At 52.3% G+C, this 15,676-nt stretch overlaps 1 protein-coding gene across 14 annotated transcripts in view; it reads left to right on the forward strand.

Annotated features, from left to right (window-relative positions):
- MEGF11 (multiple EGF like domains 11) overlaps positions 1-15,676 on the forward strand; it is a 358,471-nt gene that overhangs the window by 130,539 nt on the left and 212,256 nt on the right. For all 14 annotated transcript variants that reach the window (XR_008299110.1, XM_053223847.1, XM_027067570.2 and 11 more), the window contains exon 4: positions 2,672-2,772. Coding sequence is in view for 13 of the 14 variants with exons in the window: in XM_053223847.1 (XP_053079822.1) it covers positions 2,672-2,772 (101 nt within the window). In the remaining variant the exon portion in view is untranslated. The remainder of the gene's footprint in view (positions 1-2,671; positions 2,773-15,676) is intronic.

The following is a 15,676-nucleotide window of genomic DNA, read 5'->3' on the forward strand; positions in this document are numbered from 1 at the left end:
GAGGGGCAGAGAGAGAGGGAGACACAGAATCGGAAACAGGCTCCAGGCTCTGAGCCATCAGCCCAGAGCCCGACGCAGGGCTCGAACTCATGGACCGCGAGATCGTGACCTGGCCGAAGTCAGATGGACAGAGACTTTTGTAACGAATATGGGGCTTCCTTTTTGCTGTTCTTTTTTCTGAGTGGGGTTTCAATTTTCACTTTTCAAGTTGCTGGACTTGTCTTGTGGTGCTTCAAACCAGTAAGGCCGGGTGCCTTCTCTCTGAATTGTAGCCGTCCGGAGTCCTTGTTGACTGGGTCCTGAACTTGGGCTCACCTTGCCCAGTGTCATTTCCTTTTTCCCAAATGTGTATTTCCCTCCAGGATCCACCTTTGTTCTCTCTCTAGCGCCTTCTGGTAGTTGTTTTTTTATATTTCCCCCAGATTTCATAGTTGTTTGCAGGAAGGTTGGCCCAATGGGAGCTAGTCAGCCATTATATCCCCTTCCCCTCGCCCTTGACTGTGAAATGAGGAGGTGGGGCCCAATGCCCCCTTCCAACTTCGTCAGTTGTGCCAAGGTAGCCGCGTGTGGCCCCAGCCAAAGGTGGAGGCAGAAATAGAAGCCCTGCTCCCTCCATGAGCCCTGTCAGGCCCTGTGCCAGAGTCAAGTTTGCTCTGAGGTGTGGCTCTGTTGGGTTCTTGGAGGCCAGGGCTACTATCCATCAGCGCCGGGGGGAAGGTGAGTGAGTGGCTGCTTATTAAAATAGGCTGCATTCCTGGAACATGAATTATTTTGCTAAATCATTGAGTCGCCTTGCAGCTTTCCTGATGACCTAGAGTGTGCGTGCTGACAGCTGCACCATCAGTCTGCCTCAGTGCAGAATGGTTTGTTTAAAGGTAGCACCCTTCTCCCGACAGCCTGGGCCCTGGCCCCTTCCCTCTCCTGCTTCCCACCCCGGTGCTGGGAGCAAGCAAGGGTCTCCCAGACCAAAGCCATGGGAGACATCTCCGTCCCGGCAGGCTTTCACGGTGCCAAGACCACCCGCCCCCCGCCACTGGAAGAGCTGAGGGATAAGCCTGTGTGGTACGGCGACCGGGTTGGGTGAAATCTAAGCCAGCCCTACCTCGTTCTTTATCTGAGAGGCCTACACCACCCCTGAAATTGCCAGGAGCTGCCTTCCTGTGCCACGGAAGTAGCCTTACTGTGAGGCCGGCTTACTTCCCATTATGGGCTTTTGACAAAGTAGAATGCCCTTAGTTTACGACATTCCCAAATATCATAGATTTCCCCAGAAGCCCTGCACTGTCATTTGTCATTAAGCGAGGGCTTTAAGGACTGGGAGGGCTGGCCCAGCCTGTGCAGTGGGACTCCCTTCCTACGTTGGTCTAACCCTCCATGGAAAGCAGGCTGTAGGCGTCTCCCATGTCTGGTCCCTGATGCTCTGCCCACTGAGGAGGGGTCTGCAGGGAAGGCTCCCCTGGGGTGTTGGTGGGGGAAGTGAAGGGGCTCTGGCTTCAAGGCCCAAGGACTTGGGGTTGAGTCGTAGTCACATGTCATGACCTTGGGGAGTTACTTCCTCTCTCTGGCCTTTAATGGCCATTTCAGTCTCTTCCATTTTGACCCTGTGTGTGAGGAAGGGGCTTTGCCTGTCAGTACCCCATTTTGACTCCCTCTTAAGGACTCATTCCACCCACCATCCATTTACCTGGTCTTCCTCCTCACTCTGGCCTTCCTGTATGGCCAGCCAGCCGCCCTGTGGGAACTGGCACAGGACAATAAGGGAAACCTGGGGGCACTGAAATTAGACTGATTTGGGTTCGAATCTTGGCTCTGAAACTGATCCATTGACCTTGAGCGAGTCATTAACTTCTCTGAATACCAGTTTTCTCATCCATAAAACAGAAGAGGGATACATAAGACAAGAATAAAAAACCCTAAAAAGGAAATAAAATAAAGGTGACATAGTAATGCTACCTGCCTCGGGCAGAGAATGGAATGAGATTTCGCCTATAAATCTCTGGCACAGGAGGAAGTGTCAACATCTGTGTCAGCAAAAGAATGGGAATGCGAGTCTCTGACTTCCAGTCCAGAGTTCCTGCTCCCTGGGCCTTAGTTTCTTCCTCTGCAGAGCCAGCGGTCAGTTCTGAGCCTTCCGAGGGCCGAGGACATGTCATTTTGGGGTGACGGAGGTTAATCTGCTTCCTGGGACTGAGTCAGACTCGGGGGGCCCTTTGCTGACCCCGTTTTGGTTCTCCAGGTGTGTGGACCAGTCCCTAGGAGGCCGTGAGCAGTCTGCTTGTTGGGGCAGACACTCTCGGGGCCCACACCTCCGGTCTAGGTTACCCTATGAGCTCCTCTGGGGGTCTTTAGGAGAGCCCCTCCACCCCCCGCCTCGGTCACCTTCCACAAGTACCCCAGAAAGTATCTTCCGAAACCCTGTTCAATATCACGCTGAAGAGACCTGGGAAAGTCAGCAGGTGTAGCAAACGCCGCGTCAGTAATACATTCTGCATCACAATGGCCCAGATGCAGCCATCGATTTTTCTTTATTGTGTTCCTTCATATTTGAAGCCGCCATGCATTTTAAAGTAATTATTGAATGGCATCCTCCATGTGGCTTAACACAAATATCATTCTAACGGGAGTGATTGATTTTCAATACTTTCAAGTGGCTTTCTCCCTTGTGCCTTAGGATCAGTTACAAGACGGCATATCGGCGTGGCCTCCGGACCATGTACCGGCGCAGGTCCCAGTGTTGCCCTGGCTACTACGAGAATGGAGACTTCTGCATACGTACGTAGGGGCCGCCTCTGTTCTGGCCTCGCTGGGGTTGGGAGGCGAGGGGAGAGAACAGAGAAGGGAGGTAAGCAGGCCTCAGCCAACCCGAGGGCTCCAGAAGTCCCTGCCTGCTGTTGGCTCTGAGGGGATCATGGGTCTGGTATAAACACATTGCGTGGGATCACATGGGAACACATGGATCACATGGGATCAATGGAAGCAGGTCAGTTCCAGGCTTTGGTGGGGTCAGGAGAGAAGTGGACCCTTCCGGAGAGGGTGCTCTGAGGAGGAGTGGGGAAGAAGGGCTGAGTGGCTGGTACAGATCTGAAGGGCTCCAGAAGGCTTTGTCGGATGGAAGGAGACTTGAATGGATAAACGGTGATGAGATGGATGAGTGGATGGATGGATGGACGGATGGATAGAGATTGGAAGGGAGGAAGGAAGGCAAGCTGGATCATTGGATAGCAAGACCATAGTACCTAGAAGGAGGATAGCAAGAGTGAGACAGATCACAGGGGGCCGGTTCCAGGAAGTGGGGGGGTTTCCAAAACTGATCGGGAGACACTGAAAACAAGGGGGGGTGCATGAAAGACACATGGAACCTCTCCCCCTGTTTGTCTGCAGTGGCTCAGTGCTCTTGGTGTCCCCAGAGAGTCAAGGGCTGAGTTTCTGGCAGCTTCAGGCCCTCTGGGTGGGGGTGGGGGAGCAGTTCTATGCAGTGGGAGACACCCAGGAACCTGCAGATCTGAGTTCTGGTCCCAGCTTCTGAGGCATGTGGCTTTGGGAAAGTCATTTAACCTCTCAGGAAGAATGACTCCAGGGCCCTGTTGGAGTCTAAAGGACTCTTTCCCACCACCTCTGACGGGTGTAATGGGGCCAGGATGGGGCTCTCCTGTGGGCAGTAGAGGGTTGCCACTGTGGGAGAGTGTCAGAGAAGCTGGGAGCCCCCCACTATTAATGACAGAGGGGAATCCACCCCCAAAACTTCTGCCTCTTCATTTGGAGGCAGACTTGGAGAGTGATGTTCCTTGTTAGCATTCTCCTTGCCCTTTGGGTGGGTAGAGTGAGCCAGCACCAGAGAGACAGTTTGGGCAGGGTGGGCGTGTTGGTGTTGGGAACGAAATGACAATTTTCCCCTGCTGATGTTACGTATCCCCTCTTGCTGGAGAAACTCGATTCTAATTGCATTACAGGAACGAATGAAAAATGCTCCCACAGATGCGTTCACTGATGATGGTTTTGCAGGAAAATTACAAAGATACCCAAAGCCATTCCCAAAAGGCTGTTTCTCAGGAGCAGGGCAGAGGACCGGGCTGGGACAAGGCTTTGGCTGGCACGTCACCTGGGATGGGGTTCCTATGGGGACCTGGGTGTAGATGTGAGATCGAGACCAAGCTTTACTGCTGTTCTGTCTGCCTGGAGGAGAGCGAGAGCCAGGCATGGGCGGGGTTGGGGGGGCGGGGGGGGGGGCGGGGGGGATGACAGAGGACTCATAAAGCCTAAGCAGAATGGATGTGAGTGGCCCTTCGGGGCTCAGGGCACCAAGATGGACCCAGGGAAATGATAGAGGGAATTCAGATGTCAGCACGGGGCTCCAGGAACAGATGAGCACATTTCTTTTCTAATTTCCATTAGCGGGTGTTGGTAAAGCTCTTGGAAAATGAAGACCAGGGCAGAAACACTAAGTGTCCTGATTGCACAGGCCCGGTCTTGCTGACTGGGAACGGCAGCTTGTCACCTCCTACCTACTCCTTATGTAATGGCCAGGTACTGCCTGCTGAGCTGGTGGCCACAGGCCAGGCCACCTCCAGAAAGCCAGTGAGAAAAGCCAACTTTAGGACTGAAGGCTTTTTCTGAAGGGGGACAGGAGAGTTTCAGCAGTGGGATGGGGCACTGGGGCATGTGGGGTGCTGGTAGTGCTGACCCAGAGGGGCAAGAGTCACACAGGCCTGGGTTTGAGTCTCAGCTCTGTCCCTCCCAGCTTCTTCCTCTTTATGCTCCTCCTCATCCACTTCAGAGCACACCCCCTGCGCCAGGCGCCGTTCCGGTCACTTCATGTGCATTAATGGATCAGCTTCTCACAACAGCCCTCTGAAGTAGGTACTCTTACTTCTCCTATCTTATAGATGGAGAAACTGAGTCACAGAGTGAGTAAGTAACTTGACCAGGGTCGTACAGCTAGGAAGTGGCAGAACAGGGATTTGAACCTAGGTTGTCTGGCTCTGGAGGCTGCCGTGAACCTCTCAGATGGGCTGCTGCCCTCTCTGTGAGCCTAGGCAAGACGTCACCTCTTGGAACCTCAGTTTCCACTCATGTAAAATGGAGATAGTAATAACGTCTACCGCCAGACACAGGGTAGGGGCTTAAAAAATGTCAGCTCCCTTACTCCATGGCTTTGGGTCTTAACATTTTTTCACTCTTGGCTTTTGTTTTAATTCTCCAGATCACCATGGACCCTCTCCCTGGGAAAATGCACATGACATATATAAACCTATGTGCATACACACAGCCCTTCCTTTGCACACAGTTGCAGTGGGTTCATGGATCCCTCACATCCCTCAGAGTCTTTGAAACCCTGGTAAATCATTTCTGCCATGTGTTCATGTTTATCCATTCGATTGACACTGTCGCTTGTCGACTTGTTGCCTACGCACTTGGGTGCGCACGAGAGATGGTTGCTACCCCGAGGGGCTTGCAGCCCTAGCAGAAAGAGATGATCTGGCACACAGATACATGCCCCCAGAGTGGCAGATGCTTCAACGAGCATCTTGATAAAGTAGAACCGAGTGGAATGGAGAGACTGTCTTCTTCAGCCATGTCCACTTAGCGAGAGTTAATGAGACGTCAGCTCTTGACAGAAGCGTGACGGGAGAAGCCCTTGAAGGGTGTGCCACCAGCATTTATTAGACGCCTATCGTGGCCCACCCACGGTGCTGTACCTTGGGATAGAAGAGGTGTGGTAGAAATAGCTCCTGCCCTCGTGGAACCTACGGTCTTGTTGGGAAGGCCAGGCCACATGCAGAAAAATCCGTGGACAACAGCCAGACAAGAATGTGTGGAGGAACACACAGACCGGACACGCTAGGCAGGAGACCATGCTGTGACCTGCTGTCACTCGGGGGGCTTCGTGAGGGTTTGGGCTGGATGGAATGGTATCTTTGGGTGTGGTTGGGAGAGAGGGAACCCCATCAGCAAAGGCGTGGAGGCAGCTGGCCTGAGACCACGGGGGTGGGGGGGGGGTGGGGGAGGCAGATCTGGCTGGGGGAGGGGTTGGGAGAGGCAGTCATTCATTTCCCAGGGCCGCCCTTGCAAAGCAGCACTGCCTGGCGGGCTTCCCCACCAGGAGTGTGCTGGCTCACACCTCTGGAGGCTGCAAGTCCCAATCTGGATGTCAGCTGCAAGTCCCAATCTGGATGTCAGCTGCAAGTCCCAATCTGGATGTCAGCAGGGTTGCTTCCTTCTGAGGGCTGTGACCGGAGATCTGTTCCAGGCCCCTCTCCTTGCTTCTGGTAACTCCATTCCTCACACAGCCTTCTCTGTGTGTGTGTGTCTCTCTAGGTTTCCCCTTTTTGTAAGGACACCAGTCAGATTGGATGAGAGCCCACCCGAATGACCTTGTTTTAACTTGATTACCTCTATAAGACCCTATCTTCAAATAAGGTCACATTCTGAAGATTTGGGGGTTAGGCCTCCAATATATGAATTTTAGGGAGGGAGACAGTTGAACCCGTAAACAGGTGAGTGTTGGCCATTACTAGCATTCTCTCGTTCCCGCTTATTGCAATGGGAAGAAAGGAGGGGGACCAGCCAGCCCTCACACAGGCTTTGCCAGCCGTCCGGGAGCGAGTGGAGACCCCAGGGGCAGGGAACTTGCATGAGGGAAAAATGGTAGCGGGCAAGTGAGGGATTGTGCCCAGGGTGCCAGATGAGAAGCTTTGCAAACCCAGAAGAAGCATTCAGGAGTCGATGCCCTGCGGCCCCCTCCCTCTCCAGTTCTCCTTCTCCACCCCTTGGGGACCAGAGAAACTCCCAAGTTCACCAGAACCTGGTGAGAACCCATCTAATGCCTCAGGACTGAGGCACGAGCATATTACCCATGCTCTGGGTAGGGGTAGGAGGGCATCATCTTCCCTCCAAACGACCTTTTTGGAGCCCGTTTCTTAGCAGATAGTAGGAGGACACCGGCCCGGGAGTAAAAGCCATGGCTGACTCTGCCACCAGCTAGATGTGCAGTCTTGGGCGAGTCGCTTTGCCTCTCTGGACCGCCCGTGGCATAGGATGGATCATCCCTGTGGGTGGAAGGAGTAAAGATGAAACCGTGAGCGAACACTCCTGAAATGCATAGAGCTTGATACATGCGTGGTGGCACTACTTTTTCTCTTCTTTGTGCCATTTCCTCTGCCCCAGAACTGCCATCCATATCCCAGAGGCCTTGGCAGCCCTTCTAGAACCTTCTGCACCAGAACTGCCCACCCTGTCCCTTAGCTACAGATACAGCTGAGTCCCATATTTCCTAAGGATCATTGGACCCAAATGGCACTTCTCTCTTTCTCCTTTCTCGTGAGATAGGCCAGAGGGCACCTTTGCCTCACAGAGCCGGTTTTGTCACTTAGGCGGTGGTGTTTGAGATATTTGGGGAAACTCTGCTCTTTGAAAACGTTAGGTTGTATCAGACTAGATGGGCTTGGTTATGATGCAGTAACAAACACCCCGAATCCCAGTGGCTTAAAACAATAGACTTTTCTTCCTTGCTCATTTTGCATGACCACTGTTGGCTGGCTGGGGCCTGCTCGCCCCAGGACCCAGGCTGCTGGAGCACGAATTTTGCAGTGTTGCTGGTTGCCATGGCAGAGAGAAGAGGGCTCTGGCGGGTCAGAAATATTTAGTGAGCAGTATTAGGGCTTATCACCCTACAGATGCCGTGGTAATCACAATTCACTCGTGTGTGTTCTCGAACACCTGATAACCTAGTAGAAGATTCCCCTGGAAGACACGTTTGAACACAGACTCACTGAGCCCCAGCCCCAGTCTCAGATTCAGAAGATTGGAGCTGGGCAGCTAGAGAATGTGCTTCTCTAACAAGTTCCCAGGTGACGCTTATTGGGAACCACACTTTGAAAACCGCCGAGGATGGTGGGAAAGCAGATTGCTTAGCAGGTGCATCCCATTGGTAGTCAGGCCCTCTCTTGATGGGCTAGAGGAGAGGGCCTGCTTCAGAGTAGCCAGCAAGGAGGGGGAGCTGGTCTGCCTGATCCCTCCCTCCCTTCCTCCCCTTTTTCCTTTTCCTGGAGGAGGTAATGCCCCCAGGCTTCCTAAGTGGTGTCCTCCAGCCCTCTCACTGGATGCTTGGAATCCCAGAGCCAGCCTCCCCGCAGTGTGGGTTTCATCCTAATCAAGAAGTAGAGGAATGAAGCTCCAGGCAAGTGGCTGACGGGCCCCACACCAGCAGCCCTCCCCACTCCCACCATTGATTGGGGGCGGAGGAGGGGTGCAGGAGGCGTGCAGGAGGGGTGGGGGAGGGGGTTGCTAAGCCTCCTGGAAGGGAGACCGCTCCGGCTCAGTGTGCATGTCCTGGGATGGCTAAGGGGGAGCCGGCAGGGGACGATCTGGGATACTGGCTGCACTGAGGGCACCCGAGCCGTGCTGAAGATTTAACTAACTCCAGCAAACTCCTCACACTATTTTTGGGATTTAAGTACCCCTGTCTTATTATCGCAGTTGTTTTTACAGCGGATTGTTGTTTAACTGTGAATTCAGCTCCGGTTTACTGACTTCCTTGCTCTTCATCTCTCCTCGGGTCTCACTCCTTGCTAGGTTTGGCCTCATTCTTCTCGAAGGGCCATCTGTGTGCAGGAGTTTTTCCTGGGAGGGTCCATGAGCGAACGCCTCTCGTATGCTTTACTTGGCTGAAAACGCCTTTGTTTTACCCTCACTCCTGAGTGGTGCTTTAGCTGCCTGTGGAATTCTAGGTTCTCTGTGATCTTCCCTCAGGGTCTGAGGATGTTTTGCTGTCGTGTTCTGGACCTCGTCTTTGCGGGCTAGCGCTTGTGTGGGTGTGGAGTTGCTTTCGTTCACACCGTTTGCTCCTCAGACGTATATATCCCTTGAAGCTAAATTTTCATGTCCTTTATCCATTCTGGAAAATTCTCGGCCATAGCTCTTCAAATGTCCCCTGTCCTTCATTCGCTCAGTTTTCTCCTGTTGAAGTGCCAAAATGTTGGATACTCACTCCACTTCCTCTCTCTCTCCTAGGCTTTTTCCATCTCCTTATCTCTCCATGCTGTATCTTGGAAATTTTCCTCAGATCCATTTTTCAAATCCTTTGGCTCTGCTAATTACCCTGTCTGTTGAGGTCTCCATTTCAACAACAGCATGTTTCATTCCTAGGAGTATTGTTTTTCCTTCTTCAGATCTACAGGTTTGCTTTTTTTTTTTTCTGTAGTGTCCTTTTTTTTTTTTTTTTTAATGTTTTTATTTTTGAGAGAGAGCGAGAAAGTGAGCAGGGGAGGCGCAGAGAGAGAGGAGGACAGAGGATCCAAAGCGGGCTCTGTGCTGGCAGCAGTGAGCCCCATGTGGGGCTCGAACTCACGAACCGTGAGATCATGATCTGAGCTGAAGTTGGAGGCTTAACCAACTGAGCCGCCTAGGTGTTTTCACATTAGAATCCTTTGCTTACTGCTTTAACTATGTGAGATGTATTGATGGTCCCTTTCAGATGGTTCTATCTTGAGCTATGCTATAGAGTCAAGATAGTCCCATCTTGGGTCCATGAGTTTGGTTAGCTCAGAGTATCCGTTCTGCTGTTTGTGGAGATAGCTGACTCTCCCTTGTGATGGATTGTTTCCCCATATAGGTTGTAGTTTCTTTTTTCTTGTTTTTTTTTTTTTTTTCCTTCTTTATTGCTGCGAACTCTTGAGCTTTTTTTCTCCTCCCCCACGCCCTGGGGTGTGCACGTGCCCCACACATGAGTTCTGCGTTTTCTTAGTAGGCACACGACTGTTGTTCACTGGCTTACGACCAGTCTTTGCACTGATCTCTTGGTTTGGGATTCCATGCTGAGGCTGGAACTGTGGCGAAGGTGTGGGGTTTTTGTTTTTGTTTTTTTTGCTTTTTCCTTTAAAAAAAGATGCGAAATTCACACATGACACAATGGCTAATGGTATTGACCATTTTGAAGCGTGCATGAGAGTGGCACTTAGTGCATTGGTAACGTTGTGCATCTGACACTTCTGTCTTGTTCTAAAACCTTTTCATCACCCGGGAAGAAGACCCTGGTCCCATTAAACAGTCACTCTCCATCCCCTGCTCCTGGTTTCTTGTTTCTTGTGGAAGACTTTCTGCTCATCCAGAATCCCTTATTTCTCATGTGGCCGGTGGGCAGTATTTTCAAGTTTCCCCTACATGGAGCTGGTAAGTCCCAAGGCCATCTGTCCCTGTGTGGGTGTTAAACCCCAGGCTCCTAGCCGGGAGTGGGGGTTGCGGGCAGCGGCTAGCTAGGTCCCATGCTCCCTGGCCTACCTTAGCTTCAGTATCTGCCCTTTTGTCCCTCCTGTAGCCTCACTGCTCTTTCTTACACTTGGCGGTTTACCTTTCTCTCCTTAGAGCTCAGATATCTACACTTTTGGTTTTTTAGTTTTAAATTATATTTTGGGGGCATTTTTGTAGCAGGAGGGGCCTACATCAGCCCTTTCTCCGTGTCACTGAAACTGCACCTGTTTTATAGTGAGAAGTGGAGTCGGGGGCTTTATAACCAGACCCAGTGATGTTTAGGGCAGTGCTTTCGGGGACTGAGGGCTAGCTTCGAACAACAATAATAAAACGGTGTAACGTCTGGTGGTTTACCCTTAACTTTCCCTTATGGTATATCACTCACTCCTGACAGACTGGAGCAGTGTTACCACGGCCCTTGCACAGCAGGGGAAACTGATGCCAGGGAGGCTAAGTGCCTTGTCCGGTGGATAAGTGTGGCCCAGGAATTGAGATCTGTGCTACTTCTAGTCCTTCACTTCCCCTCCTGCAGAGGGTTTCTTCTCGGTGGGAGGGACCTGCGGCCAGAAGAGAGAAGTGGGGCCGGACAAGAGGGCAGGTGAAAAGGTTTATAGGAAGAGGAAGGGACGGAAGACAAACTGATTTGATTTCAGAATTTTGCTAAGGTGGGTGCAAGGATGACCTGCTAGGATCAAAGTGTGTGTGTGTGTGTGCGCGCGCGCACACGTGTGTACAGAGCTGTGGGTCCGTCTGAAAGCCTCTCCACGTAGCTACTAGGAAAATTCATTCCCTGCTGACCTTCTAGGAGGCTCCCCAGGGAATGCAGCCTGCTGACAGGACCAGAACCAGTGCTGATGCTTCTCCCCCGGGTCACCAGCACTTGGTGCTGAGCTTTGCTGCCTAGAACAACATCCATTCTTCCATCTGTCCATCCATCCATCCATCTATCCATCCATCAATCAACATTTATTACCTATCTATGCCTTGAATGCACTATGGAGTCCTGGGGATAGAGGGATGAATAAGAAGCATACAGTCTAGTGGGAAATAAATACACTTAAATTCTAACACAGCATGATAAGCACACTTTAAATAAGTAGGCAAGGAAACCAAGGGTCACCGGGCTGGTGTGTGTGGTGGGGGGGGGGCGGGGGGAGGAGTAATGGCTGTTTAGCTGCCCCAACACATCCTCACTGAGTGGCCAAAGTTGGTGCAGCCACTATGATCTCCTCCCCAGTCTTGTGGGCTTAGAACATTGATTTAGGATGCCTCGAGTGGCTGAGCTCCAGTTGATGATGCACACTAACCAAACTCATAAGATACTGATGCTTAACCCTGCTGCAGATTCATTCATTTCCGGTGAGCAAACAGAACATTTGCTCTCCATCACTTGCTAGTGCTTTTCAGGTCCTCATAAAGAATTGTTGAACAAGTGAATCCACAGTAGGGCACCAAGGCCCGGGGGGTTCTCTGGACACCGCTCCTGTTAGCACCTATTTCGGATTCCCCAATTGAACTCTAGAGCACCACCTGTCACTCTGTCCCACTGGTTGTGATGCTGCCTTGCATGTCTATCCCACTCACAAGTGAGTTCCCGAAGGAAAGGGACCATGTGTCCTACATAGGTTAGTCCCAGGGCCAGGCACAGTGCCTGGCACTTAGTGCTAAATAATTACTGAATCAGTGAGTAAGAAAGTGGGTGAATGAAATAGACCCTGAGCACTGAGAGACCTCTTTGGGAGAAGCAACTATAACTCTGGGGAATTGAAGGGGGAAGGGAGATCCAAAAAGACTTCTTGAAGGAGGTTAGTTTTGAGCAGAATCTCAAAGGTGAGTGGGAACTTGCCAGGAGAGCAGGAGATAGGCAATGGTTAAGACAGAGAATGAGTTTTATTATTTTTATTTATTTTTAATTTTTTAAATGTTTATTTTTTGAGAGAGAGAGAGAGACAGAGCGTGAGCAGAGGAGGGGCAGCAAGAGAAAGGGAGACACAGAATCTGAAGCAGGTTCCAGGCTCTGAGCTGTCAGCACAGAGCCCGACATGGGGCTGGAACTCACAAAACGCGAGGTCGACCTGAGCTGAAGCTGGACGCTTAACCGACTGAGCGACCCAGGCGCCCCACGACAGAGCATGAGTTTTAAGTCCCATTTCTTCTCTTGGGTGACTCTCTGAGCATGTTACTTAGCTTCTCTCTGCCTCGGTTTTCCTCATCTGTAAAATAAGGCAGGGCTGTATTAAGTTCCTGCCCGTTTGGGCTGTCGTGAGGATTAAAGGAGTTCCCACCAGGAAAGCATTCAGGGCAGGACCTGGCACACAGTGAGGGCTCAGTAAATGGTAGCTACTGCTGTTTGTGTTCTTGTTTTCTGTTTGTTTATTTTTGAGGGAAAGCAAGAGAGCATGAGTGGGGGAGGGGCAGAGAGAGGGACAGAGGATCCCAAGTGGGCTTTGTGCTGATGGCAGTGAGCCCAATGTGGGGCTTGAGCTCATGAACCGTGAGATCATGATCTAAGCTGCAGTCGGACGCTCAACTGACTGAGCCACCCAGGTGCCACTGCTGTCTGTGTTCTTGGTGTGAAGAGGGCACTTTGTGGCAGAGGCACTGGTGTGAGCAGAGGTGGGAAAGAGCAGACGGGATCAGGGCATCGTCAGCAGGCCTCCGGGGCCAGAGTGCAGGAGATGTGGGATAAGTGGTACTCGAAAGGGCTGGGTGGGGCTGGGGCTGGACACGGAAGATCCTGGACAATCTCATGAGGGCCCTGAAGGGTCACGGTGGCAATTGCTCTGGGGGCGGCAGCAAGGAAGAGTCAAGGAGGTGAAAGACAAATCAGGAGGTGTGTGGGGATGGGGGAGCTGTGTATGGCTGTGCTCAGGCACCTTGGTCAAGAGGACACAGGGGATCTGGGGTCTGTCCGACTGCATTTTGCTGGCCTGGCCCTAAAGTTCCCTGCTAGGCCTTTCCCCCACCTGCAGCGAGTGCCAGCAGAGTCCGGTGTGCTGACGCAGCCGTGGAAGGATCTAGGTGCTGCTTCTTAATTACCAGCTGCAGCTGTAATTAAACCTCTGCTATCCGGACTGGGCAGCCTCTGAGGGGAAGCCTTAATTAGTGTCAGAACAGCTGGGCATTTATGTAAAGTCCCCTTCTTGGGTGTCTCGGGCCAGGTAAAGCCTATGAAGTAGCTAACCTGTCCCCAACCTGACTTCACCATTTTTCTACGGGAACTTCCCAAGGGCCCTGCTTGCCATCTTCTAAATTCCCTCAACATCTATGGGATGCCAGCTCTGATTTCTGGTCCGTGCTGGCTGTTGGCTGCTTCTCTGATGTTCTCCCTGTGCCGGGCCCCAGCGGCCTCCGACCCATCTCCTCCCTCCCTCCCCCGTGCTGGCCACCCTGCTCTTTTGTGTATGCCCCGTGTGCCGTCCCCTCCGTCCGAATGCTCTTCCCTTAGAGAGCCATGTGGCTCTCGCCCTTATTTCACCCCATCTCTTCTCAAGTCACATTATCGGAGTCTTTCCTGACCACCCTATCTGAAATAGCCGTCCCCCAACCATCTTTCTGTGTCCCCTTATCCTGTTTTGTTAATTAACACTACTGTTACCTGATATGGAGACGTGGAACATATATATTTTTGTTTTCTGTCTCCCCAACTAGATCATATGTTCAGTAGGGATAAGGGACCTAGCTGACCTCTCTACTCTTAGAACAGTACCTGCCATATAGTAGGTGCTCAATAAATGATGAATGAACGAATGGACAAGTGAACTATAAGCCCCTGTGGGTAGGAGCACCCTTTTAAAAACATACTGTTGTGTGGTCTACAGTGGCTCACGGCGTACCACACCCAGAGTAGGGGCTCAGAAAATAGTGATCAGGTACCACCGATCCGAGGTCTGCCCCACCCCCTCCCATATTTTTGATACTTCGCTCCTGTGCGCCCCCCCCCCCCCCCCCACCACTGCTTGCTCTAAGTGCTATACCCCAGGCCCCTCCATGCTGGGACTTCTCATCCTGTATCTTGCTTTCCCAGGTTCCCTTGTGGTCTGTGATCCTCTCTGCTCCAGCCAGACACCCGGATTCTCCACACTGTCTCTCCCTGGGACTTCATTCCAGCTACCCCTGCTCCCAGAACCCCTGGTCCTGCTTTGTCTAGTGGCTCTTGGAGACTCGGCGCAGAGCTGCGTGGTCTCTGGGGAGCCCCACCTGACGCCTCCCTCTCCCCTCCCAGTCCTGATCTCGGCCCCTCTTCAGCCCCACCCGTCCTCACTTATTCTTTCTCTCCCCACACAGTAAGCTCCTTAGAGCCATGGCCTTGGGACTCCTCTGTGTCCCTAGCATCCACCACAGGGCCCAGCAGAGACACAAGCTTTGACTAGAAGACAGTAGCCTTGGCTAGAAGAAGGACGTGTGGGCTAGCTTTTCCTGGGGACCCTCAAAGGACACCCAGAGGAGTGGTCTCTGGGCGGGACCCCGAGATCCCAGAGAGTTGGGTGACCTGCCTCTGATAGGGTCCTTGTCCCCATTTTCCTTCCCTCGGCCTCCCAGAGGCCCTCCCAGAGTTCTGGTGTCTGCACCCCGTGTCACGCTCGTGTGCGAAGAGCCTGGGGATCCTGCTCTGAGGCTCCGTAGGGGGCATGACCCAGGAGGCTAACCCCCTGGGCTGGGACTGAGCCTCCAAGACATGGGGAAGAGAAATTGCTCACGCGGTGCCTCCTGGTTTGTCAAGCTGCTTCTTCCCTCCTGGCTCCTGGCCTTTGTAGCAGAGAGCTTTCAAAAAGTGGCCATTAATGGGCTTTTGGGGAGGACAGACAGGCCAGCCCTCAAGTCTCCTCTACTCTTTGCTCTTTAAGGGAAGCTGAATGGCCTCTGTGAAGGTGAAAATGACACCTCAGAGCCTTCCTTTGCTCCCAGTGGCCACTCAGTCCTTTTGTCTTTGAAGAGCCTTGATCAGCTGCCCATCATTGGCTGGAGGGGGGACTAGCTGGGAGAGCTGGACGCCCCTCAAGCCATGCTGGCTGGGCATTGGCCAAGGCTCACGGAAGGCCCAAGAACCAGGCCCCCCCCCACCCACCTTGTGACAGGCAGACATCCCACTGTCTCCACCTTGTCCGTACCTGGGGATAAGAATGAAAATATTTAACCACATGTGTGGCACTCCCAGCAAGAGGTTAGAATGGAATAGGGACCTTGAGGCCTGTTGTGGTGCCAGGGTTAACTCTGTAGGTGCCGGACTATGGGTGGGGAGGGGCGGGGGGGGGCAATATTTACCAACTAGAGCAGAAGTATTTAACTATGTTAATATTCACCACCCTTCTCCCCAGTCTAAGTCTAGGCCTGAACCTGAAGATGTGATACATCTGGGCCCCGTATGTGATGTGTGGATGCTTCGGCATCTGGCTGTGTGTACGTGTGTGCATAGGAAGTTGTGAGTCTG

This window comes from Acinonyx jubatus, chromosome B3 (genome assembly GCF_027475565.1).
Source record: "Acinonyx jubatus isolate Ajub_Pintada_27869175 chromosome B3, VMU_Ajub_asm_v1.0, whole genome shotgun sequence".
Classification (NCBI taxonomy): Eukaryota; Metazoa; Chordata; class Mammalia; order Carnivora; family Felidae; genus Acinonyx; species Acinonyx jubatus.